Source organism: Oncorhynchus keta, chromosome 30 (genome assembly GCF_023373465.1).
Source record: "Oncorhynchus keta strain PuntledgeMale-10-30-2019 chromosome 30, Oket_V2, whole genome shotgun sequence".
NCBI lineage: Eukaryota > Metazoa > Chordata > Actinopteri > Salmoniformes > Salmonidae > Oncorhynchus > Oncorhynchus keta.
In genome coordinates, this window is record NC_068450.1 from 50,985,336 (window position 1) to 51,010,091 (window position 24,756).

Sequence of the window (24,756 nt, forward strand, 5' to 3'; positions counted from 1 at the left end):
GACTAAGTTAAGTAGGAAACAACAACTACATAGCACAGTTATTGCAAGACCCCATCAGCAGAATCAGTGCCAGGATGAAAAAAACTATTGCAGGTGTGAGTGCGAGAAATATTTTCCTCTTCTGAGAAATAAGAGGAGACACCTCTTACTTCCTGGAATTCCCACAGCCGTGTCCGTTTGTTTGCTCTGCACCAGTAGCAGACAGCTTTTATTGTTTTTTTTAACCATCCCTAAGTGTTCTGCTATAAAACTGGGTCGTAAAAAAGAGGGCTTCTCCTGTCTTGCTTTTGTGTGGTCTGTGTGTGTGTCGGCCCAAGGAGGGGCTAACGAGGAGATCAACACACATGGTAGAATGAAAACGTGCACACAGAGACAAACAATGACCAGAGGAGGAAGTAAGGGGTGTGGGTGTTGTTAGGGTTGGTCTCTGGATATGAGACTCATGGGTTTGAAACCCCTGACCTGTTTTTACTTGGGGAAAAAACACATGCATGCCAGGGATAAAATGTTAATGACTGAATTAGTGAGTGGTGAATATTATTATTTATTTATTTTTTAAATATAAATAAATAATAATACACATATATATATATATATATATATATATATATATCTTGTAGCAATAAAGATCTGTATTAAAAAAGCAGAATATTGGCATAGCCAGACTCTGTAAATAAGTGTGTTTTATGTACTTCACATTGAAGCCATCTCGTTCACGGACTACTCGGCACTGATACAAGTACAGCAGCTACAGCACTTGTATTACTCGCACTTCTCGTGAAAAAAAACGCTCAACGCACAAATACGGTCCTGTCATTGGAGAGAAGAGGCCATGCCAATCACCCCAACAAAGACTCCACACACACACACACAGAGGATAATAGAAAACCCATTGAGCTGGATGACCAAAGCAAATATCTGAGAGGCTCTTCTAACATGCTGGAACCAGAGGTGACTAGCCCGTGAAGCGTGCCACAATAATGTGTTTGTCTGAGGCCCCATTAGTAAAAAGAGAGCCATTGGAGCTGGGGTTGTTATAGCGGAGGGCCGGTGACGGCCACAATGGCTGGTCTGTGAGTCGGCGAGGGCCAGATCCCACCGGGTCAGTGCCGGCCCTGCATGGGGAGACAGAGGGTCTCTTCAGTTCGGCCCACTGTTGGCAACACTGCTGTACATGGACTCTCCCATACCATTCCTTTCTCTTCAGGCTATACCCATATCATCCTTCTCCTCAGCCACTGTACCGCACTACTCTCCTTAAGAGCTACTGGGTGTGCAGGGTTTTGTTCCAGCCCTGCAGTAACACATCTAATTAATCTAATCATGGTCCAGAGTGAAATCCTTATCATGATTATTTAAAAATCAGGTGTGTTAGTGACGAGCTGGAGCAAAAGCCCGCAGTCCCAGGAGAGTAGCTCCCCAGAACCGGAGTTGGAGAACCCCAATGTAAACACTGAACAGCAGTGGGACAAACAGTAGATAGGATTGACTGCAGCTTTCAGCGTTTTGTCAACAGGTGGCAGCAGAGGCTGACTGGTGGTGCTTCCACCCAGGCAAGACTGCAGCCCAGTGAGCCCACAGGCCTGACAAACAGCTGCTATTTATAGAGCAAACTCCTCTCAGACAGTGTAGTGTAGCATAGCACAGCATAGAATTGCACAGCATACAAAAGCATAGCGTAGCATATGCTAAATGGAAATTGTGAGAAGGAATCTATATAGGGGGTATTGAGAAGTTGAGAGGCAACCAGGCTAGTTGTAAGTGCTTCAGATATCACTTAGAAACAGGTAGCTAGCGATGTGAAAGGGAAAAGTAGTAAATACCTTCAATGAAATACAGTACTTGAACAACTTCAGAAGAAGAATGTGGTCATATGCCAGTATAAATAAGGCCGAGACCTAGGAGAGAAAAGCCAGTGATCCAGGACTAAATACTGCAGACTAATGTGTCACATTGGACTGTTATTTCCACAGAAGGGCCCTTTTGCAATAGCATGGATCTGGAGTGAAGTTTCCCCTAATAACAGAATAGATGCTTGCAAGCATGTTACTGTACTGTGCTGTGCACTGGACAAATACACTCTGATTTGATTTTGTTCTAGGGTCAGCTTACCCTCCCTGAATCTTAACCATAACCATAAGTGGGGAAAATGCTAAACTGACCCAAGATCAGAGTGTAGGGGCAACGTCACCCTACTCCAGACCAATGCTTCATCTTGGACTGTTATTTCAATAGAAGGGCCCTTTGGCATAGCATGACAGAGGAGATGAGATGAACCCGTTCGACTGGTCTGAGGGATAGGCTGGCTATGCAAACAACCCATGGTTAAACCTCATACCACACAGGGAAGACGCAAATTGCATGTAGAGCGGGAGGAAAATAATTGTAGCCTACTGTACTTCATTCTAGGTACAAAATTCTGTCTCTCAAGTCATAAAGAGATAATTAGGACCTTAGATCCAATGAAAGCGGGAACAACATGGGCCTCGTCTTCAATACGGTTGTAAACGCAAGTTAGTGTATGTTTCAGGAGAATTAGTATTTAATTAGAATCCCCATTAGCTACAGCCAAAGCATTAAAATCAAATCAAATGTTATTGGTCACATACACGTGTTTAGCATATGTTAATGTGAGTGTAGCGAAATGCTTGTCTTAGTACCAATGCCATATAATATTATACTAGGGCAGTATAATACTGGTTCATTGCCAACTCAATACAGTGCCTTCCACCCCTGCCCTGTTTTATACTGTATCTATGTATTCCATGTCGTATTGCCAAAAATCTCGTGGGAGCAATTAACACAGGCAATCTGTTAGCAGGTAAATGCTTTATTCATAAAGAGGAGCAGGGAGGAAAGCGTGGCTGGAAAACACCTTGCCTCCTTCTTCTTGTTATCCCAACAACACAATGCTGCTGCTAAACAGGTCTGGATTTATGGTGATTCATTAGCGCTCCCTCCGGGCTTCCAAACACCAGGTTAATGAGAAGATCTTGAAGATCTCCTCCCCTCTCTTTCTCTCCCTCCAAAGATCTCCTCCACTCTCTCTCCCTCCCTCTCCTTCCAAAGATCTCCTCCACGCTCTCTCCCTCTCCTTCCAAAGATTTCCTCCACTCCCTCTCCTTCCAAAGATCTCCTCCCCTCTCTTTCTCTCCCTCCAAAGATCTCCTCCTCTCCCTGTCCTTCCAAAGATCTCCTCCACGCTCTCTCCCTCTCCTTCCAAAGATCTCTGATCACTCTCTTTTCAAGCCTGAATCTTGCTATAGTTTGATTTCCGGATTTAACACAGTTTCTTGCGACAGGCTTGCACATAATCACAGCCTCTTTTCAGACTATTTAGGACCGGTATAGCCTGGCCCCAGATCTATTTGAGTGCACCAACATATGAGTGGGCTATACAGAACAAACAGACCAGTTGTGTGGCTTGAAAACAGGCAGTGTGGTTGGAGCTTCAGAGGGTCGTTGGGCTATACAGCACAAACAGACCTGGGACAAGTTGTGTGGCTAGAAAACAGGCAGTGTGGTTGGAGGTGCTTCAGAAGAAGTGAACCTTGAGCAGTTGCATTGTGTCACGAGCAGTGGCAGGCCTGGGCATGACATGAATGGAGGCCCTGCTGAGGCACTCTGGGTGAGATCACTATGACTAATGAAGTGCTGAGAGATCCTGACACTCGCCTTGACACTTTGAGCGACGTCATTATGGCAGTGACATCATACACCATCTACTCACTGCGATGCATAGTGAAGTCACGGGGGGTGTCTGTATGAACGTCTTAGAACACTTATTGTTGATGTTGTGTACATGCTGTTGATTGACAAACCAACTTTCCATCGGGGATAAATAAAGTATTTATTATCTTATCAGGAACCAAGGCTTTTTTTAAATGAGCAATCACATCACTCTTAGCAATGATTTGGTACCTATGCCCCCGAGTCCTACAGTGTGGCAAGTGTGGTTCCTCTCTCTAGGGCAGGATTCTTCAACTCTGGTGTATGTGTGTGTGTGTGTGTGTGTGTGTGTGTGTGTGTGTGTGTGTGTGTGTGTGTGTGTGTGTGTGTGTGTGTGTGTGCGCGTTGCTCTCACCTTGGTCTCCCTGAGGAGGAACTGCAGGTCACGGCCGCTCAGGATGCCGTAGTTTCTCACGTAGCTGGGCAAGTGCACAGTGCTGGTACCGTGCACGGTGGCGTGCACCTCCGTGTAGGTGTGGATGATGTCAAGGTAGGTCTTCTTGTTCTGAAACACACAGTAAGTGGTGGTTACCAGTCAGTGAGACCCTACTACTGTACATGTTGTAGTTCACACTGTGTTTTGTACACAGTACATAACCTGGCCTCATTGTTGAGATTCTCAAAACAGGGTTAAAAGGAAACAAAGTATTATATTGTTATTGTATCTGGAACTCTGCAATGTACTCTTAAAAGTGGAAGACACACAGACAACATGAAAACAATGTCTGGTAACACTTAACTTGAATGCTGACAGGCAATGCATTATGATGTGGTTATAACGCATTATAAGACTTATAATATGTCTTATTACAGTCTCCTTACAATGATTTGGATTAAATAACAGCCATAACCTATTATGAGGCCTACTATAATACATCATAAAGGTTCGTACAAGCTTATAACAATTGGAAATTACTAGACTATTATAGCTGAGACTAACACAGGAAATTATGTCAGGCAAGGAGCTCATTGCTGATAAGAGATGGCTCCTCGCTGGAGTAAACTGACTCAAAACACTTTCGAGCAAAACAAACGGAGTGAGAACTGTTGGATCAACATGATCTCTCTCGCAAACAAAAGGGAGATAAGCAGAGATCTGCGCCCCAAATGGCACCCTATTCCCTATAAAGTGCACTCCTTGTGACTAGGGCGCATAGGGCTCTGGTCAAAAGTAGCGCACTATGCAGTAGGGAAAAGGGGATGCAAAAATACGTTTCAGGGAGAATGACAACTAGTATCCACTGAGAGATGAAAGATGACTCATGCCTTCATTTCCGTCTCATTATCAAAACTGTAATCATGGATATTCATTGGGTTGGTGGCGATTTACAGTAAAAAAAAATACATCATAAGTAAGTAAGAGATTTGTTCATACGATTTGAGAAGTCTTAATTATAACACTTTAGGTAGGTCTAATGTTTGCAACAATTTCCTGAGCTGTCACACCTAAATACTTTGAATGCAGAACATTCCTAAACTAGTCCATAAAATTGGCTAGTACTCATCAGGCATATTTTTTCACTGCACTGCTCATAGAAAGAAAAATGCAATATAGTGAAGGATAGGATTCAGGCGACAAGCAGACAGCGGGAGGGGATAACCAGTTTGATCAAGCATCGATAGCGACATCCTCCCCGGAGAAACCCCTAATGGTAGGCTGCGGCAGGGCTGCCGTTTAAACTGAAGCAAGGAACAAGAGACTGGAACAGCTGCTTTCCTCTCACCCACGCACGTACATCCTTCCAAGCAGCCCACAGGTGTGCTCAGGTAGTGGCAAACTGCGCTGGCACCACACATTAGCAAGTCATTTCCAACCCGACAGGATCTGATCATTTAACAAAAAAATCAGTTTAGAATATGTGTGGACCAGATCTTGCCCTGCAAGTCAGCAGTTTTTTTTGTCTTATCTGGCAGTGAACATGCATTTTTGGTTGTAGGCCCTTCTAATATAATTTACTTGTGGTGTACAGTTTAACATTTTAAACTAAAGGCAGGTTTATAGCCTGTACAATTCAAATAGGCTACGGAAGGATGGAGTCTCCTGCATTCCCACTTCCTTTCCAACAATTGCGATTTAAGAGAACATGTCGGCCTACCGTCCAGAGAGTTAATTAAAGATTCATAATTGAAGAGAGAAGTTCTCCTGATATTTCTTATACCATGCCTTACACAATCAATAAATTGGCAGCCTTTCAACATAAGGCTACAATATTTTCTGTCTATAGGCATAGGCTATCAGTGTACCACACAAGCACACACACGCTCACAACATGAGCAGATTAACTTGGTCAAAATGTTTCTTTATTAAAGACTATCAGAAAGAATGTGTCGGTAACTCATAACTTAGACAACGTTCCCCCAAAAATTCGAACTTCTATGAAAATCCATATTCGAAACATTCCAAAAACAAATCAACCTGCCTAAAAGCTAATTCTTTCTGTGCAAAGCAGGCTGATACAGAATGTCTCCAGCGCACACAGCATCCTTTGTTAGCTTTAGGAACAGGAAGGAGAACAGTGGAGTGACTACAGTACATCAGGCTCTCCTTTGAGTGTGTCTTACACAGGCCAGTCGCCCGGCCCCTAGGGATGCCCTATCAGATGCCTCCTGGCAGCCCGTTGTAATGGGAGCCTTAGAGTCTGAGTCCCAAATGGCACCCTATTCCCTATATAGTGCACTACTTTTGACCAAAGCCCAATAGGCCTTGGTCAACAGTAGTGCACTATAAAGGGAACAGGTTGCTGTTTGGTTCTCAGACTTAGAGAGAGCAGAGATCCAGGCAGGGTGGAGGTGGCTACCTGTAATTAGATGGTGAAATGTCTACTCTCTAATATGTGTACCCCAGAGAGCTGGGGCTTGGGTGGAGGGTTAGAGGAAGGTTACGGTAGAAGAGTGGAGAGTAGGAAGGCGTGGATTGTGTACACACACACACACACACACACTAGAATGGCAAAAGTATGGAAATGGTGATGATGATATATGATTACAACAGTGAATCCCACAAGTTACCGCAGTGCAGACTGATTGTTCATTCTCAGTGCCGTGCCTATAAGGGGGTGAGGGCTGTTTAGGCCAGTAGTATGGCTACAGGCTAGGGCTCGGCTATTTGTAGTCTAGCCCAATTATTTTCAAAGACATTTCAAAGTAAGTATTTGAAGTAAGTCGTATTGGAATGCATTTGGAAATACAATTTGAAAGTATTGGCATTTTTAAATACAAATATTTAAATACTCCTTGAATTTGAAACCAGGTCTGTTTGGTCATAGGGGTATTTGAAGTAACGTATTTGGAAACAAGCATTTCAAAATAGTTTAAAATAGTAGGAAATCATTTAATAATAATAATTTGGCCACATTTGAAAAATACTCAAATACACAGACAAGAAGTATATCAAATACAAATACACATGTAATTGAACCGGAGCGGAACTTTCTCTAGGGCGAGGGGTCATGTCCGCAGGTCTGCTGTCGGTATGTGAGGACTGGAATGAGGTGTTTGCTATAGCAACATTATAGCTTACACTCGCTTAACTGGTTTGGTTTATTCATGTCTGGAGGGTCACTCATACCTTCTGTGCTGTTTTTCTGAGAACTCCAGTCAGTTGAAACATGTAAAGCGTTGGTTGAGGATGGTCATCACAAAAAAGGCATAGGCTATGTACACGTGAAGATATCATACAGCTAGGCCTATTTTCTCAAGATGGATACGGTTTTTGATACATCTTCATTTTTGATTAGCGTAACTATTTTCTTACGACAAATGTTTGTGATAAATGTGTGTGCATGCTTTCTAGTTGGTCTTGATCTATAGTCTTGGATGGATTCAGTTATTTTTTGTCAATGATCTACACAAAATACTCTATATAGTCAAAGATGAAGAAAAATAAAACATTGCTATACTTTGATAAAATAAGTATTTAGCCCCTTGAGCCAATCAATGCATGTTAGAAACACAGTCTTTTGGGGTACGTGTCTAAGACTGTGGATTGTGCAACATTTGCCCATGATTTTTTAATCAAAATTCTTCAAGCTCTGTCAAGTTGGTTGTCTTGCCATAGATTTTCAAGCAGATTTAAGTCAAAACTGTAAAATCGGCCACTCGGGATCATTCACTAGAAAAAACTGAAAAGCAAAGGAGGGGAGGAAAGGAGGAAAGAAAAGGGAGATATCATAGGAGGAAAGGGATCTAAGAAAGGAGGAAAGGACAGTCATCTCCTGCATAGACTGAGGGTGTCCTAATATGGACACTATAGCCACATTTGTGGATTGTACAACAAAACCAGTAGAAAGGGAGTCTGAAAATTCTGTAAACAAGAAATACAGATCCACAAGCAAATATGTACGTGTAATTGCACATCCAATAGTTGTAAATTGTCCTGCTGAAAGGTGAATTCATCTCCCAGTGTCTGGAGTTTGCCTGTGCTTAGCTCCATTCAGTTTATTTTAATCATTACAATCATACCCATAACATGATGCAGCCACCACTATGCTGGAAAATATGGAGAGTGGTACTCAGTAATGTGTTGTATTGTATTTGCCCCAAACATAACACTTTATATTCAGGATAAAAAAGTGATTTGCTTGCCACAATTATTTTACAGTACTACTTTAGTGCCTTGTTGCAAACAGGATGTATGTTTTGGAATATTTGTATTCCATACATGCTTCCTTCTTTTACTATGTCAATTAGGGTGGCTACTTTGAAGAATCTAAAATATATTTTGATTTGTTTATCACTTTTTTGGTAACTACATTATTCTATACGTGTTAGTTTTGATGTCTTTACTATTATTCTACAAACGTAGAAAACAGTAAAAATAAAGAAAAACCCTTGAATGAGTAGGTGTGTCCAAACTTCTGACTGGTACTGTATATTTACCAAATTAAGAGTCTAATCTCACTCCATAAAAGGTTCTTAATTAAAGAACATTATTCCAGTTCAGTGTCGTTTCTGGAATGAGGACATGCTGGTTTATTGTAAGTAACTTATACCTTCTGTGTTGTTCAGAGAAATCCTGTCAGTGTGTGTGTTTGTGTGAGAGTGTCTACGCTAGTGTGCAAATGCGAGTATGTGTGTGCGCGCAAGCACTTGTGTGCCTCCCACCTGTAAATGAAAACTGAGGGACATTGACCCGAGGACCAAGATAATGAAGACAACATGATGTCAGGCTGACTTTGGTGAGGAAGCTGATTCACTGCCTTCCTTAGCCTTTATGGGGAGTAGTATTAGGGAAATAATCAAACCAGTACATCAGCTTGGGGCAGATGATCAAAACGAGAGAGGATAGGCTTTTATTACATTGTAAATCACCTGGAAAAGTATGTGTGTGTGTGAATGTGTTCTGGAGTTGGGTTAAATGCGGAAGACACATTTCAGTTGAATGCATTCAGTTGTACAACTGACTAGGTATCCCTCTTTCCCTTTCGGAGGTTTTGTATTGTTTGACAAGACTGCGTTAGCCCATTGAGCTAAGCCGAAGAGGCCCTCGTGTTATGCAGGGCTCACCAGCATGTGTTGGGATACTGGAGCAGATTATTCTGGCAGTGGAGAGAACCTACCAAGTGTGAATACAACCCATGTACTCTCACAGGGGCAATATGACCTAACGCTAAATCATTTGTAATGGGTTATGAGCTTCATTGAATCCAATTAAAATAGAACAGCAGAGGAGCACTTCTTTGGTTTATAGTTCATCCATGAGTTGCTCTTTGATCATGGGATGAAATACTATAGAACAAAAATAAGTCGATGCTGGATAGTAAACAATGTAAAATATTTGATTGGAAGTTTGTTTGCACAAAGGCTTTTCCGGCATTGTTCACTATCCATCATTTTTTTGTTCTACAAAATAGAACTGCATTCAGTTGTAGAGAATCACAGCCCTTGGATTCTCCAGATACCGTATCTTGGTACGTTTGTAAGTCTGTTCCTGATTCATCAGTCGTGTGTTCTTTTTATTTAACTAGGTGTTAGAGGAAATTGTAGTTAAGATGATTAATTATGTATACATTATTGATTAGAACCATTTATTCTAATACTATTATGTTATGATATGAAAAGTAAAAGTTATTGGTTAAGCTGTTACTGAAAATGTAAGCAGAACTAATTTGATTGTCTGTGCCTCTTGGGAAGGTTAAGGGGGAGAAAAAGCTTTTCAGACAAGATAAGAATGTTTGGGTTTTGTTCCATTGGTAGGAGAAAAGTATATCTTCTAGACAGGTTGTAATGTCTGGTTTATGAGGGGAGTAGAAAGCATCTCCGGACCTAAACAAAAAACAACGGGGCTATCGTGGGAAACTGATGATGTCATTTTGAGTTTATAACCTGTGGAAATCTGTGTATGTAGTTAGTACTCTCTGGAATTAAACACTCTTTACCTGGCTTTTAAAGACTGGTCTCGATCTACTTCATGCATAATTAATGAACTTACAATTCATTAATGAATTAGAAATGAGTGCGAATTGGTTTTGGCAATTAAAGCATAAAGGAATTTAGAATTCCTCTATCACTAGGCAAGTCAGTTAAGAAGGAATTCTTGTTTTACAATGACGGCCTACATCGGCCAAACCCGGACGACGCTGGGCCAATTGTGCGCCGCCCTATGGGACTCCCAATCACGGCCGGTGGTGATACAGCCTGGATGTAGCCTATATTTCAGTGAGTTTTTCTGTACAGCTAGAAGAATATGTGTGGGTTTGTTTGTAAGCCTGAGTATTTGTACGTGTGCGAGTGCACACGCTAGTGTATGCGCCCAAGCGTGTCTGTGAGTGGCTCAGTGAGGAAAAACATGTCAGGGTTACATTGATGGATCTTTGTGCACTGGGAGGACTGTGGGTGCTGTCTGTCAGCCAACATTAGCATTTCAAACACCAGTGTCATCCTCCCCTGATCTAAGGCCAGGGGGACCGGTGTTTCTTTTTTTATATCCATCCCTCCCTCCCTCCCCCCCTCCCTCCCGCTCTCTGTCTGTGTCTAACTTTCTCTCTCCATCTCCATGTTCACACCCTCCCACCGTCTCTCCTTCCCTACCTCCATCTTTCTCTCTTCCTCTCTTTTTCTCACCCACCCTCTCGCTGTCTATATTCTCACCGCACTTTCTATTCTGAATAAAAATATAAACGCAACATGTAAAGTATTGGTCGCATGATTCATGAGCTGAAATAAAAGATCACAGAAATGTTCCATATGCACAAAGCATATTTCTCTCAAATTGTGTGTACAAAATTGTTTCAAACTGTTAATGAGTATTTCTCATTTGCCAAATTAATCCATCCATCTGACAGGTGTGGCACGTCGTTTTAGAGAATCCGCAGACCACGTGTAATCACGCCAGCCCAGGACCTCCAAAGTACACACAGCCTCAACCACCTAATCTCACAACAACAAGACTCAAACAACTGCTGTTTCAGAGTGCGGCAGAGCCGCAACCAACAGTCACCCTTCATCCTGCCTCGGTGAGTGTGCTCGGCTCAAGCCGGGTTGCCGTGGCAACGGCTCCTTGAGAGGCCTGCTTTTTGGCTGCTCGGTTATCACCTTCTCTCTCCCACTTCAAACATGTCTGTGACTGTTCGAGATGACCTGGTAGATTCAACCAGTTTGCATTGTAGCTCTTGGACACTGTTGGTGGTGTTGTTTAGGGCTATTAACCTGAGGGTTGCTGGTTCACATCCCATGGCTGACCTGGACAATGTAAAGGGAGTGAGTCAGCAGCCAAAGGCATCAGTATTCCACGTGCTACCTACTGCCATTGTGCACTTGAGGAGTAAGATATATAAGTGATAATGCCAGAGAAGCCAGTGTTGAGGATATATTGGAACGAGTGTTGTTAGGCCCAAGTTAAAGTCGAGGCCCGGTTAACCGTGCAAATATATTTAAAACAAATTCATTAAAAATGAAAAGCTGAAATGTCTTGAGTCAATAAGTATTCAACCCTTTGTTATGGCCTAAATAAGTTCAGGGGTAAACATTTGCTTAACAAGTCACATAATAAGTTGCATGGACTCACTGTGTGCAATAATAGTGTTTAACATGGTTTTTGAATGACTACCTCCTACCCCACACATACAAACACAGATTCAGCCACAAAGACCAGGGCTGTTTTCCAGTGCCTCACAAAGGGCACCTGTTGGTAGATACGTAAAAACAAATTTGCAAACATTGAATCCCTTTCAGCATGATGAAGATATTAATTACACTTTGGATAGTGTTACCCAGTCACTACAAAGATACAGGCCTCCTTTAAAACAGTAACAAAGTTTAATGGCTGTGATAGGAGAAAACTGAGGATGGATCAACATCACTTTAGCTACTACATAATACTACCTTAACAGAGTGAAAAAAGTAAGTCTATACATTTCAAAACATGCATCCTGATGGCAACAAGGCACTAAAGTAATACTGCAAAGAATGTGGCAAAGCAATTCACTTTTTGTCCTGAATACAAAGTGTTAACTTCGGTGCAAATTCAATACAACACATTACGGAGTACCACTCTCTATATTTTCAAGCATAGTGGTGGCTGATTCATGTTATGGGCATGCTTGTAATTGTTAAGCACTGGGTGGGGTGGTTTTCAGGATAAAAAATATACGGAATTGAGCTAAGCACGGGTAAAATCCTAAAGGAAATCCTGGTTCAGTCTGCTTTCTCGCAGACACCGGGAGATTAATTCACTTTTCCGCAGGACACTTTCATTTGGTTTGACCTATTGACATTTCTTTGTATATATATCCATAAAATTATGCCGATTCATGATTTCATGAAGCGGTATGTCTTGTCCATCCACTTTAATTCTCAATGGGACAGTGGAGATTGAATTTCAATATTGAAACCATGTTGCAAAGGTCGGAGACAGACAGCAAGGTTTTTACAAATTTCCACTGTTGAAAACCCAAGGCTAGTCGAAAAGGAAGGGGAGATGATGTCATGTTTTTTTTTACAGTAGAGATCAAGTTTATAAATTCTCTGGTTGTGCTGATGAGACAGTGGATTGGTCAGTGAGATGGAACAGTAAATAGGCATTTCAGCATCATAGCCTTGGCAGGAGTTAACTTGTGGAATAGACACCGGCTAGAACACGGTTTTAACCAATTAGCATCCACGATTAGAACCACCCCGTTGTATAATGTAGTACACCTACAGATGACACCTACAGTTGAAGTCGGAAGTTTACATACACTTAGGTTGGAATCATTAAAACCCATTTTTCAACCACTCCACCAATTTCTTGTTAACAAACTATGGTTTTGGCAAGTCGGTTAGGACATCTACTTTGTGCATGACACAAGTCATTCTTCCAACAATTGTTTACAGACAGATTATTTCACTTATAATTCACTATATTACAATTCCAGTGGGTCAGAAGTTTACGTACACTAAGTTGACCGTGCCTTTAAACAGCTTGGAAAATTCCAGAAAATTATGTCATGGCTTTAGAAGCTTCTGATTGACTCAAATGATGTCAATTAGACTATTGGAGGTGTACCTGTGGATGTATTTCAAGGCCTACCTTTGAACTCAGTGCCTCTTTGCTTGGCATCGTGGGAAAATCAATAAATAAAATAAATCAGCCAAGCCTTCAGAAAAAACATTGTAGACCTCCACAAGTCTGGTTCATCCTTGGAAGCAATTTAGAAATGCCTGAAGGTACCACATTCATCTGTACAAACAATAGCACTGTCAATGACCTTTTTTTCTGTCGCAAATGTAGTACATTTCTCAGCGTAAGGAATCAGTGATATTTAATAAAAAGTTGGTGCTGTCTCATATCCATATCTCTGCTCTCGCTCTCGTTGTCTCGGTCTCTCTCTTTCTCCCTCTATTGTCGCGCCTGTCCTTCCCCTTATGTTTGCAGTTTCGGTGGTAATGTTCTACTCGGTCACAATGTTTACAGGGAGCCTTACACTCCCGGGCGACATGTCCTGTCTTATCGCAATTGAAACACTTTCTATCGTCTGATCCTGTCCACTATTTCCCCTCGTTTCCTGGGTCTCTTCCCTTAAAGCCTCCTTTATGCTTATCTACAATTACCCTAATAGTTACTATTAGATACTCTGCTCCTTTCTGTTCTTTTCCTCTTCTGAGTCTGGTTGTGGGCGCCTGACCTTTTTCTCTCTCTTCTTGCCTTTGTCCCCTGTCCTTATTCTTTCTACAGTCTCTGTGATTGTGGCCCACCTTATCGCAGCGCATGCATGGTTCCTCACACTCCTTGGCCAAATGTCCTGTCTTGCTACAGTTGTAACATTTAGGTCCCTCTCTGTCTTCTCTCTTCAAAGTTCTTTGTCTTTTCTCACCTCCACCCTTCTCGGCTATCTCTCCAAGAGTGGCCATTAGATACTGTTGGCTAGTTACTTCTTCTTTCTTAGTTACTTCCTTTTTCTTTGCTCCCTCCGTTCTCTTTCTAGCTTCAGCTAGCCGCACCCTGGCTGTGTCTAATCATTCTACCTGCTGTTTTCCCTCATTATCCCTGCAATTCTTATGCATTTGTATGATCATGGCTTCTAACTGATCTGTGTCTAAACCTCCAGTGAACCCGTACCCCTTTCTCCATTTTGGGCCATAATATACATTTATTTTGTCTTTTGACTCCATATATCTCTCATCCCGGTACATCCCGGGACCTCCTATGAGGATTTGCCACCCATGGTATCCTCTGATGTTGTTTTTTGTTTTTTTAGAAAATTCTCCTATACGGTATAGGATTATATGGTTGTTATTTACCTACACACGTTCTTAGAATAATCCTAAACCCTTTTTAATTGGATTTCTATCTGTTAACTATTTTAATGTATCTCTACACCAATACTCAACAAGTTCAACCTAGCGGGATTTCTATCTGTTAATTATTTGAATGCATCTCAACACCAATACTCAACAAGTTCAATCCTAGCGGGATTTCTATCTGTTAATTATTTGAATGCATCTCAACACCAATACTCAACAAGTTCAATCCCCCCTGTATATTTTCAACAGTCTCGGTCTATCTCAATACAGGGTAGTTTCTTTTGGTAATGGACTTAACTACCACGAATCATTTCAGACCAGTCCCCTTGTTTCAGTGATCTGGTACGCAGTGCCGCAACACTAAAATAGATATTTTGTATTTAAAAACACTCTACATTAGATTATATGGACGGTATACCAGATACAAATCAATTCTGTTAGTTTTAAGAATCAACCCTTTCCCACTATTTTGACTAATGCACTAGAGGAATTTAATTCAGTCAATTAAAGTACATTTTAAGCAAGTTTTTAAACTTAACTTCTCTAGGGTAGGGGGCAGCATTGGGAATTTTGGATGAAAAGCGTGCCCAAATTAAACTGCCTAGAATATGCATATAATTAGTACATTTGGATTTTAAAAACTCTGAAGTTTCTAAAACCGTTTGAATGATGTCTGTGAGTATAACAGAACTCAAATGGCAGGCAAAAACCTGAGAAAATATCCAAACAGGAAGTGGGAAATCTGGGGTTTGTAGTTTTTCAACTCTTGGCCTATCGAATACACAGTGTCTATGGGGTCATATTGCACTTCCCAAGGCTTCCACTAGATGTCAACAGTCTTTAGAACCTTGTTTGATGCTTCTACTGTGAGGTGGGGGCAAATGAGAGTGGAATGAGTCAGAGGTCTGCCAGAGAGCCATGAGCTCAGACTCTTGCGTTCACGTGAGAGCGAGCTCTGGAGCTCTGTTCTATTGCAATTATACAGACAAAGGAATTCTCCGGTTGGATCATTATTGAAGATTTATGTTAAAAACATCCTAAAGATGGATTCTATACTTCGTTTGACATGTTTCTACGGACTGTAACGGAACTTTTTGGACTTTTCTTCTGTACTTTCCGCTGGATTTGCATGAGTTTGGATTATGTACTGAACGCGCGAACAACAAGGAGGTATTTGGAAATAAATGATGGACATTATCGAACAAAACAAACATTTATTGTGGAACTGGGATTCCTGGGAGTGCATACTGATGAAGATCATCAAAGATAATGCAATTTCTGACTTCTGTCGACTACACAACATGGCGGATATCTTTAAAAAAAAAATTTTTTATTTATGTTTCAAATATTTTTTATTAAAACACACACAAGAATGGTGTATAGGTATACAAGACAGGTATACAATTCTTATCTAAACATAAAAGAGCATACAGGAACAACAAGACCCAGAGTTCTGGGTGCAGAACAAATAATACAAAACACAACATACAAAACAAGGACACGTAGAAAGAAAGAGGGAAGATGTCCCCCCAAAAAAGTATTTAGTCAGCCACCAATTGTGCAAGTTCTCCCACTTAAAAAGATGAGGCCTGTAATTTTCATCATAGGTACACTTCAACTATGACAGACAAAATGAGAAAAATGAGTTTCTCAATACTTTGTTTATATACCCTTTGTTGGCAATGACAGAGGTCAAACGTTTTCTGTAAGTCTTCACAAGGTTTTCACACACTGTTGCTGGTATTTTGGCCCATTCCTCCATGCAGATCTCCTCTAGAGCAGTGATGTTTTGGGGCTATTGCTGGGCAACACGGACTTCGTTGCCCGGGCGGTGTGTTTGGGATCATTGTCATGCTGAAAGACCCAGCCACGTTTCATCTTCAATGCCCTTGCTGATGGAAGGAGGTTTTCACTCAAAATCTCACGATTCATGGCCCCATTCATTCTTTCCTTTACATGGATCAGTCGTCCTGGTCCCTTTGCAGAAAAACAGCCCCAAAGCATGATGTTTCCACCCCCATACTTCACAGTAGGTATGGTGTTCTTTGGATGCAACTCAGCATTCTTTGTCCTCCAAACACAACGAGTTGAGTTTTTACCAAAAAGTTATATTTTGGTTTAATCTGACCATATGACATTCTCCCAATCTTCTTCTGGATCATCCAAATGCTCTTGAGCAAACTTCAGACGGGCCTGGACATGTACTGGCTTAAGCAGGGGGACACGTCTGGCACTGCAGGATATGAGTCCCTGGCGGCGTAGTGTGTTACTGATGGTAGGCTTTGTTACTTTGGTCCCAGCTCACTAGGTCCCCCCGTGTGGTTCTGGGATTTTTGCTCACCGTTCTTGTGATCATTTTGACCCCACGGGGTGAGATCTTGTGTGGAGCCCCAGATCGAGGGAGATTATCAGTGGTCTTGTATGTCTTCCATTTCCTAATAATTGCTCCCGCAGTTGATTTCTTCAAACCTAGCTGCTTACCTATTGCAGATTCAGTCTTCCCAGCCTGGTGCAGGTCTAACATGTTGTTTCTGGTGTCCTTTGACAGCTCTTTGGTCTTGGCCATAGTGGAGTTTGGAGTGTGACTGTTTGAGGTTGTGGACAGGTGTCTTTTATACTGATAAGTTCAAACAGGTGCCATTAATACAGGTAACGAGTGGTGGACAGAGGAGTCTCTTAAAGAAGAAGTTACAGGTCTGTGAGCCAGAAATCTTGCTTGTTTGTAGGTGACCAAATACTTATTTTACTTATTTTCTGTTGTTTTGAATTTGGCACCCTGCATGTTCACTGGCTGTTGACGAGGTGGAACGCTACCGTCCCATGTACCCTAGAGAGGTTAACCCCGAAACGAATTAATAAAGATTACTGACCTTATCCTTGCAGCTGAGATTCAAATTTTGGTTGGATCTCATCACCGTTTCTGTCGTGTACCAGTTCGCCATCGGCCTGTAAAGAACCCTCAGAATGGGGCCAGGTCTTTAAGCTAGTGCACGGTTTTCGCCACTCCCATGGGATGACAGAAACAGGTATTGAGATCCGGCTCGAAGGACCAAGTTGTCAAGAGAATTCCCCCCACACACACTCGTATCACTTTTCTACCAGCCTTGGCAGTTTCTCGCAGTTCCTCTCCTCCCTAGATTAGAGGCCTTGGAAGGGCCCTCTTTCCTGTTGTCAGCTTTTTCAGAGCCATAACCAGGTCATGTGTAGTCTACCAGCCTCTGTTTTCTCAACCATACATTTATCCCTCTTAACTTGTCCCACACATACATTATTGGATTATAGTCTTATAATTCTAATACATTTCACACCGTTAAATACATTTCAGGGTGGAATTCTTTAGTCATTACTTTAAACATATACATTCCTTTATCAAGTACGCAAGTATAAACACCATGGGACCACGCAGCCATCATACTGCTCAGGAAGGAGACGCATTCTGTCTCCTAGAGATGAACGTACTTTGGTGCGAAAAGTGCAAATCAATCCCAGAACAACAGCAATGACCTTGTGAAGATGCTGGAGGAAACAGGTACAAACGTATCTGTATCCACAGTAAAAACGAGTCCCATATTAACATAGCCCGAAAGGCCGCTCAGCAAGGAAGAAGCCACTGCTCCAAGACCGCCATAAAAAAAGCCAGACCATGGTTTTGAACTGCACATGGGGACAAAGATCGTACTTTTTGGAGAAATGTCCTCTGGTCTGATGAAACAAAAATAGAACTGTTTGGCCATAATGACCATCGTTACGTTTGTAGGAAAAAGGGGGAGGCTTAAAAGTTGAAGAACACCATCCCAACCTTGAAGCACAGGGTGGCAGCATCATGTGTGTGGGTACTTTGCTGCAGGAGGGTCTGGTGCACTTCACAAAATAGATGGCATCATGAGGTAGGAGAATTATGTGGATATATTGAAGCAACATCTCAAGATATCAGTAAGGAAGTTAAAGCTTGGCCGCAAATGGGTCTTCCAAATGGATAATGACCCCAAGCATACTTCCAAAGTTGTGGCAAAATGGCTTGAGGAAAACAAAGTAAAGGTATTGGAGTGGCCATCACAAAGCCCTGACCTCAACCCAGTTCTATAGAGAATTTGTGGGCAGAACTGAAAAAAAAGTGTGCGAGCAAGGAGGCCTACAAACCTGACTCAGTTACACCAGCTCTGTAAGGAGGAATGGGACAAAATTCACCCAAGCTTGTGGAAGGCTACCCAAAACATTTGACCCAAGTTAAACAATTTAAAGGCAATGCTACCAAATAATAATTGAGTGTATGTAAACTTCTGACCCACTGGTAATGTGATGAAATAAATAAAAGTTTAAATAAATAATTCCCTCTACTATTATTCTGACATTTCACATTCTTAAAAAAAAGTGGTGATCCTAACTGACCTAAAACAGGTCATTTTTACTCGGATTAAATGTCAGGAATTGTGAAAAACGAAGTTTAAATGTATTTGTCTAAGGTAAACTTCAGACTTCAACTGTATGTTCATGGGGAAAAGTAGGACTGAAGGTTGATGTTATGGAAATGGCACCTTGATAACTATGATAAGTTCCTGCATTGGAGTTAACAGCCTACCTTTACTTCATCTTTCATTGCAGTTAACTACTACCAAATCATACCAGACCTTTTTTTAAATTCATTAACTCAAATCAAAACCATTGTGTAGCCTAAGTAATAAATTATACATTTTGCTCTAATTGAGATTTAATACTTCGGCAACACATTTACTAGCACGAGAGCAGCGATACGCATGGAGGCACTCCAGACAGCAAGAATAGTGGATTATTCTCATTAGAGTTTGCCGGTGAAATGATCTGAAAGTTGTGCTCGAGTATGTAGACCACACAGTGACGGCAGACAGATGCCTCCTCTGCTGTGCCTAATTACATTTAAAGCCACTCATAAAGCCGATAAATCTCTCCTATATGGATACAGCAATTACCGTCCATTCTGTACCCGTTATAAATCAGACCTCCGCACACAATTGCTGCACCACAAACGGCACCCTATTCCCTACATAGCGCACTACTTTGGACCAGGGTGCCATTTGGGACGCAAACGGCTCCATTCACACAGCTGCAGAGAGGGGAAGAGAGAAGCTAGCGGTGCACTTCAGCATACTGATAAGAGATAGGGAATATTCCCCTTAGTGAAGAGCTTCTGGGTTCTGTGTGACATTACATGGGAAAAACAAATGACCAGAGACAAAGCGATTGGAGGCAATGATGTTTGTTTGGTCCCTGAATGTTGTTAAAGTCGCGAAAGCACTTGGTACTAGATGTCTTACTACACAGGATCTCTGACCTCTTATTTTTGTACGCCCACCCCTCATGTTCTAGCCTTGTAGGGAGCAGTAAATACCACAATCCCAAGATATGAGGGAGTTGAAAGGCTGTTTCCTGGTTTCCTTGATGAAAAGCAAATAGCCGATCAGGTCTCGTGACATCATCACAGTAGTCCCTCACAAGGCACTGTAGCCAGCACCCGCAGATTCAGGGAGGGAAAGTGCGAGGGAGGCCTTTTCTTCTCATGTTCATTCATTACCAGACTCCTCTGAAATGGCTGTTTAATTAAAAACTGAGGTAATGAACACGGCGGGGTGTCTGATTAGCTGCTAATGATTTTCAAGGAGAAGTGATGGGAGTTTGGCACTCTGCCCTTTAAGAGAGACTAAATGGCCCACTGTGCTGTGCCGCATGCGGGTTTGAGAGGGCGTGTGGCAAGCCGCACTACATGGTTAATATAGGCCTGTTGTGTTAGACAAAAAGTGTTGTGTGTGGATGCTGGTTCTGCAAGACATGGTCATTTCTTTGTGTGGTCACAGACCTGAGTTCAAATAGCATTTGTTGTTGAATGACCTGGCGCAATGGCACCAATCGAATAGTCCCAAAAGTGCAAACCCTGCGCATCTGGTACACCAGGCTCAATCTAATACACCTTTGAGAGAAAATAAATACTATTTGAACCCAGGTCTCTTAACCGGGATGACCAGGTTGGGTTATGAGTGGCATGACTGGCATCTCAACTCTCATCTGCCGACTATGTGTCAGCTATGATAAAAGCTAGGCGTTGTTCGCCACAGATCTGAAATTACCTGCTTTTTTGTTTGTAGAATCTGCTTCCGCCTGAGTTCCACTGGTTGCGTCCAAAATGGCACCCTATTCCCTTTATAGTGCACTACTTTTGGCCAGGGCCCATTTGGGATGCACACCCTGTGTGTTAGACCTCCGAAAGATGGCTGGCTTAAAATGTTCCAACCGGCTTCTTTACAATGTTTGTCATCATCGCAGCCCTTATCAAATCTCACCAAGACATACAGAGTAGGCAGTAATCCAACAATGTGTAATGTGCCAATGAGCGAATCGCACGCAAAACGCTTGTGGCTGGTGTAGCTACAATCTATAAACCCTTTATGTCTTAGATGAAATAATCCCTGCGACAATGCCTCTGCACAACAGAGTCTGAATTGGAATATATTATAACTAATCAGTGAGTAGAGCTGAAATCAACTATTTATCAACATAATAATAAGAAACTTGGGAATATGGTTTCTAAAGGAATACTACTAGTCTCCATTAAATCTAACAAAAAACTTTGCCCAAGGTTTTCAAAGTGTTCCAGTGACTTTCTTTCAAGAGTTAAGGAACTGGGTTACAATAGATTCCATATACCGGGTCCCAAGAATTTATGGTGTAGCGTGTCTGGTGCTTTCATCTTGAAAGGCATTCTGTGCAAAGCAAGGCTCAGTGGACACTGTCACTTCAGTCACTACAGTCTCCTTAAAAGCATCCACAGTGTTGTCTATTTCCCTGTGATCAAGGGATGGGACCAGTTTCCTATTGAACTCAACTGAGCAGCACTTCCTTCTCTTTGAGCTCTATTCTAGTAGTGTTGATGTCTGGGAACTAGATCACTTATCATTTGTTGTTCTAAACAAGGAGAGTCTCCAGTTGGTGACATGATATTCAAAATTCCAACTGAAGAACACTACTCTACCATATTCAGCTTCACCTTCAATGCTGATGTAGACAAAAGCATATATTTTTGTCCACGACAAAACGTTACCACTGCTCCCAAATAACTAAGAGCTGAGCAGAGTTTGTACACAATGTAAATAACATTATAATAAATGCTATGTAGCAGACACACTTTCCCAAAACAACAGTGAGTGCATTCATACATTTTAAGTATGAGGGTGATCAGATTTTAACGTCAGACAACACCAAGACACATTAGGCACCCCCAAGAGTGAATGTTTAATTTGAACACTGGCCATGCCAGCCACACGGGATACACAAGCTGAAGCGCCGTACCTTCCAGAAGTTGTCCACCTTGCCGTAGACCAGCGACTGGTTCTGCCGCTTGACTTCGTCAATGTGGCGGATGTCGCTGGCGTTCAGGTGTTGCTCCACCACAAAGCCCAGGAAGCTGTTGTCTGGCGTGTGGGCTGCAGGGGAAATAAACCACACAATATAACTGTCATTACACAGCCCAACTGGGATCACAATGATTATAGTACTGAAGATAGTTAGTTCACATTCATCCATTTATATACAGGAAAAGGAAAACATGCCACAAACACAGGCTGTCATTGTACAGTTAATGGGGAACACAATGATGATTATAGGTGGGTGATGTTAGTTCATTTTAAAAAAGCAATTCAATTGCCAGCACCATATCGCTATGAGATCTGCATAGGACAACAACTATTTTTCTCTACATTAGTTGATTTATTCATGCATATGCTGTACAGAAACGAGTGAATAGCATGACAATAGGCCTAATGATTAGGCCTATGAGTAGGCTATCTGTTGTGTTAGTGAAGTAGTCGTCTGACTCATGCCTAGAAGTGGAAAGTAAATATGAGGCTTATGTTAACCAATGAACACAGTTCCACATAGAAATGTGAAGTGGTGCGGCGGAGTCTGGCGCAGTGGTAACGCTCCCAAATCCGGACCACACGTGCCCCCATGGAGACGGGTGTTTGAGTCCCGGCTCGGCCAACTGTCTATTCCTTAAATAATTTCTGTGCCCCACTCGCTCTCCCTCCTTATCTGTATCCACATCTGCCCCATCATAAAACAATACAATTATGTAAGGGGATCTCCAGAATAAAAGAGAAGAAAATGTAATGTGTTAATTAAATGTGAATTGATGATTTAACGTTCTATGATTAGAGCCTTAGTATTCCGTTTCTTCGTTGCGAAATGGATGGTGGTACTGTAACTATGGAAATTAGCTTGGCAACAGGTCAGAAATGGGCAACGGCACATACAGAGATTTGAAAATTAAGACAATGTAAAAAAAAATGTTTTAAATGGGGGCTCCCGTGACCCCCCCCCCCCCCAAAAAAAAAGCCAACAGAAATCTAATTGAAATAAAACTAGGTTGGGTCCCAAAGCCCACATGGCAGTACACTTTTGACCAATGCCCTGTATGCTGGTCCTATGGGACCTGGTCAAAAGTAGTGCACTATATAGGGGAAGGGTGCTATTTGGGATGCTTCTCATCCTGACTCTCTGGGCTTTGCTTATTGATGGACTTGTACCCTCTTAAAGATCTACACTACATTCTCTGCTTCAAGAAAGGGGAGGGAGGGTTTTAGGCTACATGTAGCATCCTGTTCCTTCTCCACCGGGCCTGTTAAGTTGTTACATGAAGCAGTTTGTGGAAGTGATTTAATATACGCTCCTCGAGGGAGTTTACTGCTATTTTAGAGCCATTGCAGAGCGCCAGTAAATCATGTGCAGAGACGACGTGTTGGGGGAGAAATTCACGGCCACCACGCAATGTGGTGATAATGGAGGCTGGCCTCCCTCCGAGCCGACTGAGAAGGAGGAAGAGTGGGTGAGAGAGGGAGCTGCCGTCAGTTTCTACGGCCCAGGTGGGAAAGGGATGTGTTAGGACAACATGAGTTAAATCTTTCAACACAACAGAGAGCATTCCTCTAGACAAGCGGGTATGGGATGTGCACTGCATGCTCCCCCCGATTGCCATGTAGGGAAGACGGCGATGTCATCTACAGCTTCCAATACTCTACTCAGCAAACTGGATGTAGTCTGACATAGTGCCATCCGTTTTGTTACCAAAGCCCCTTATACAAGTCACCACTGCGACCTGTATGCTCTAGTCGGCTGCCCCTCATTACTTAAGTCTATGATAGTAAAGCTCCGCCTTATCTCAGCTCACTGGTCACGATAACAACAGCCACCCGTATCACGCGCTCCAGCAGCTATATCTCACTGGTTATCCTCAAAGCCAACACCTTTGGCCGCCTTTCCTTCCAGGTCTCTGCTCCCAGTGACTGGAACGAATAGCAAAAAAATAAAAAATTGCTGAAGCTAGAGACTTATATTTCCCTCACTAACTTTAAACAGCTATCTGAGCAGCTAACCGATCGCTGCAGCTGTACTTGGTCCACCTATAAATAACCCACCCAATCTACCTACCTCATCCCCATACTGTTTTTATTTACTTTCTGCTCTTTTGCACACCAGTATCTCTACTTGCACATCATCATCTGCTCATTTATCACTCCAGTGTTAATCTGCTAAATTGTAATCACTTCGCTACCATGGCCTATTTATTGCCTTCCTCCTCACGTCATTTGCACACACTGTATATAGACTTGTTTTCCTATTGTTATTGAATGTACACTTGTTTATCCCATGAGTAACTCTGTGTTGTTGTTTTTGTGTCGCACTTCTTTGCTTTATCTTGGCCAGGTTGCAGTTGTAAATGAGAACTTGTTCTCAACTAGCTTACCTGGTTAAATAAAGGTAAAATATATATATATTTTTAAATAAAAATGTAGCATGCGTCAAATGGCCCCCTATTAAAGATGTTGTGCACTACTTTTGGCACCCTATTCCCTATATAGTGCACAACTTTTGATTAGAGGTCTGGGGGGGGGGCACTAGTGCACTAAAGGGAATAACTAAAGGGAATAGGGCACCAACCCCCCTGTAGTAATATACCTATTCCAAAACCTTCCTTTACTGTTACATGTAATTTTTCCAAATAATAATAGCGCTGGGGAGAAGGAGAAGGGAGGCCTCTGTCATCACTCAGTGTATAAGTGGACGTGACAGTCTGCAGAAAAGTTTTGTGGGCCCAGCTGGACTATGCCAAGACTTCAGGCCAGTCGACTTCAATCAGCCGGCCAAAACAAGACACACACCCGGGCTCGGCACTTCATAGCAGGCAAACCATGCATAATGTAATTTGGGTAATTTTGTGGAAGTCATAAAAAGTAATTGGAAAACGTCTTGCACTCAAGCTGACTGGATACGGTCAAAAAC

At 42.2% G+C, this 24,756-nt stretch overlaps 1 protein-coding gene across 3 annotated transcripts in view; it reads right to left on the minus strand.

The window, feature by feature from the left end:
- The window catches only part of LOC118363989 (alpha-1,6-mannosylglycoprotein 6-beta-N-acetylglucosaminyltransferase A-like), a 117,113-nt gene that overhangs the window by 7,567 nt on the left and 84,790 nt on the right, over window positions 1-24,756 (minus strand). For all 3 annotated transcript variants that reach the window (XM_052488511.1, XM_052488512.1, XM_052488510.1), the window contains 2 exons: window positions 21,769-21,902; window positions 4,085-4,234 (listed from right to left, as the gene is read on the minus strand). In XM_052488511.1, the coding sequence (XP_052344471.1) occupies window positions 4,085-4,234; window positions 21,769-21,902 (284 nt within the window). The remainder of the gene's footprint in view (window positions 1-4,084; window positions 4,235-21,768; window positions 21,903-24,756) is intronic.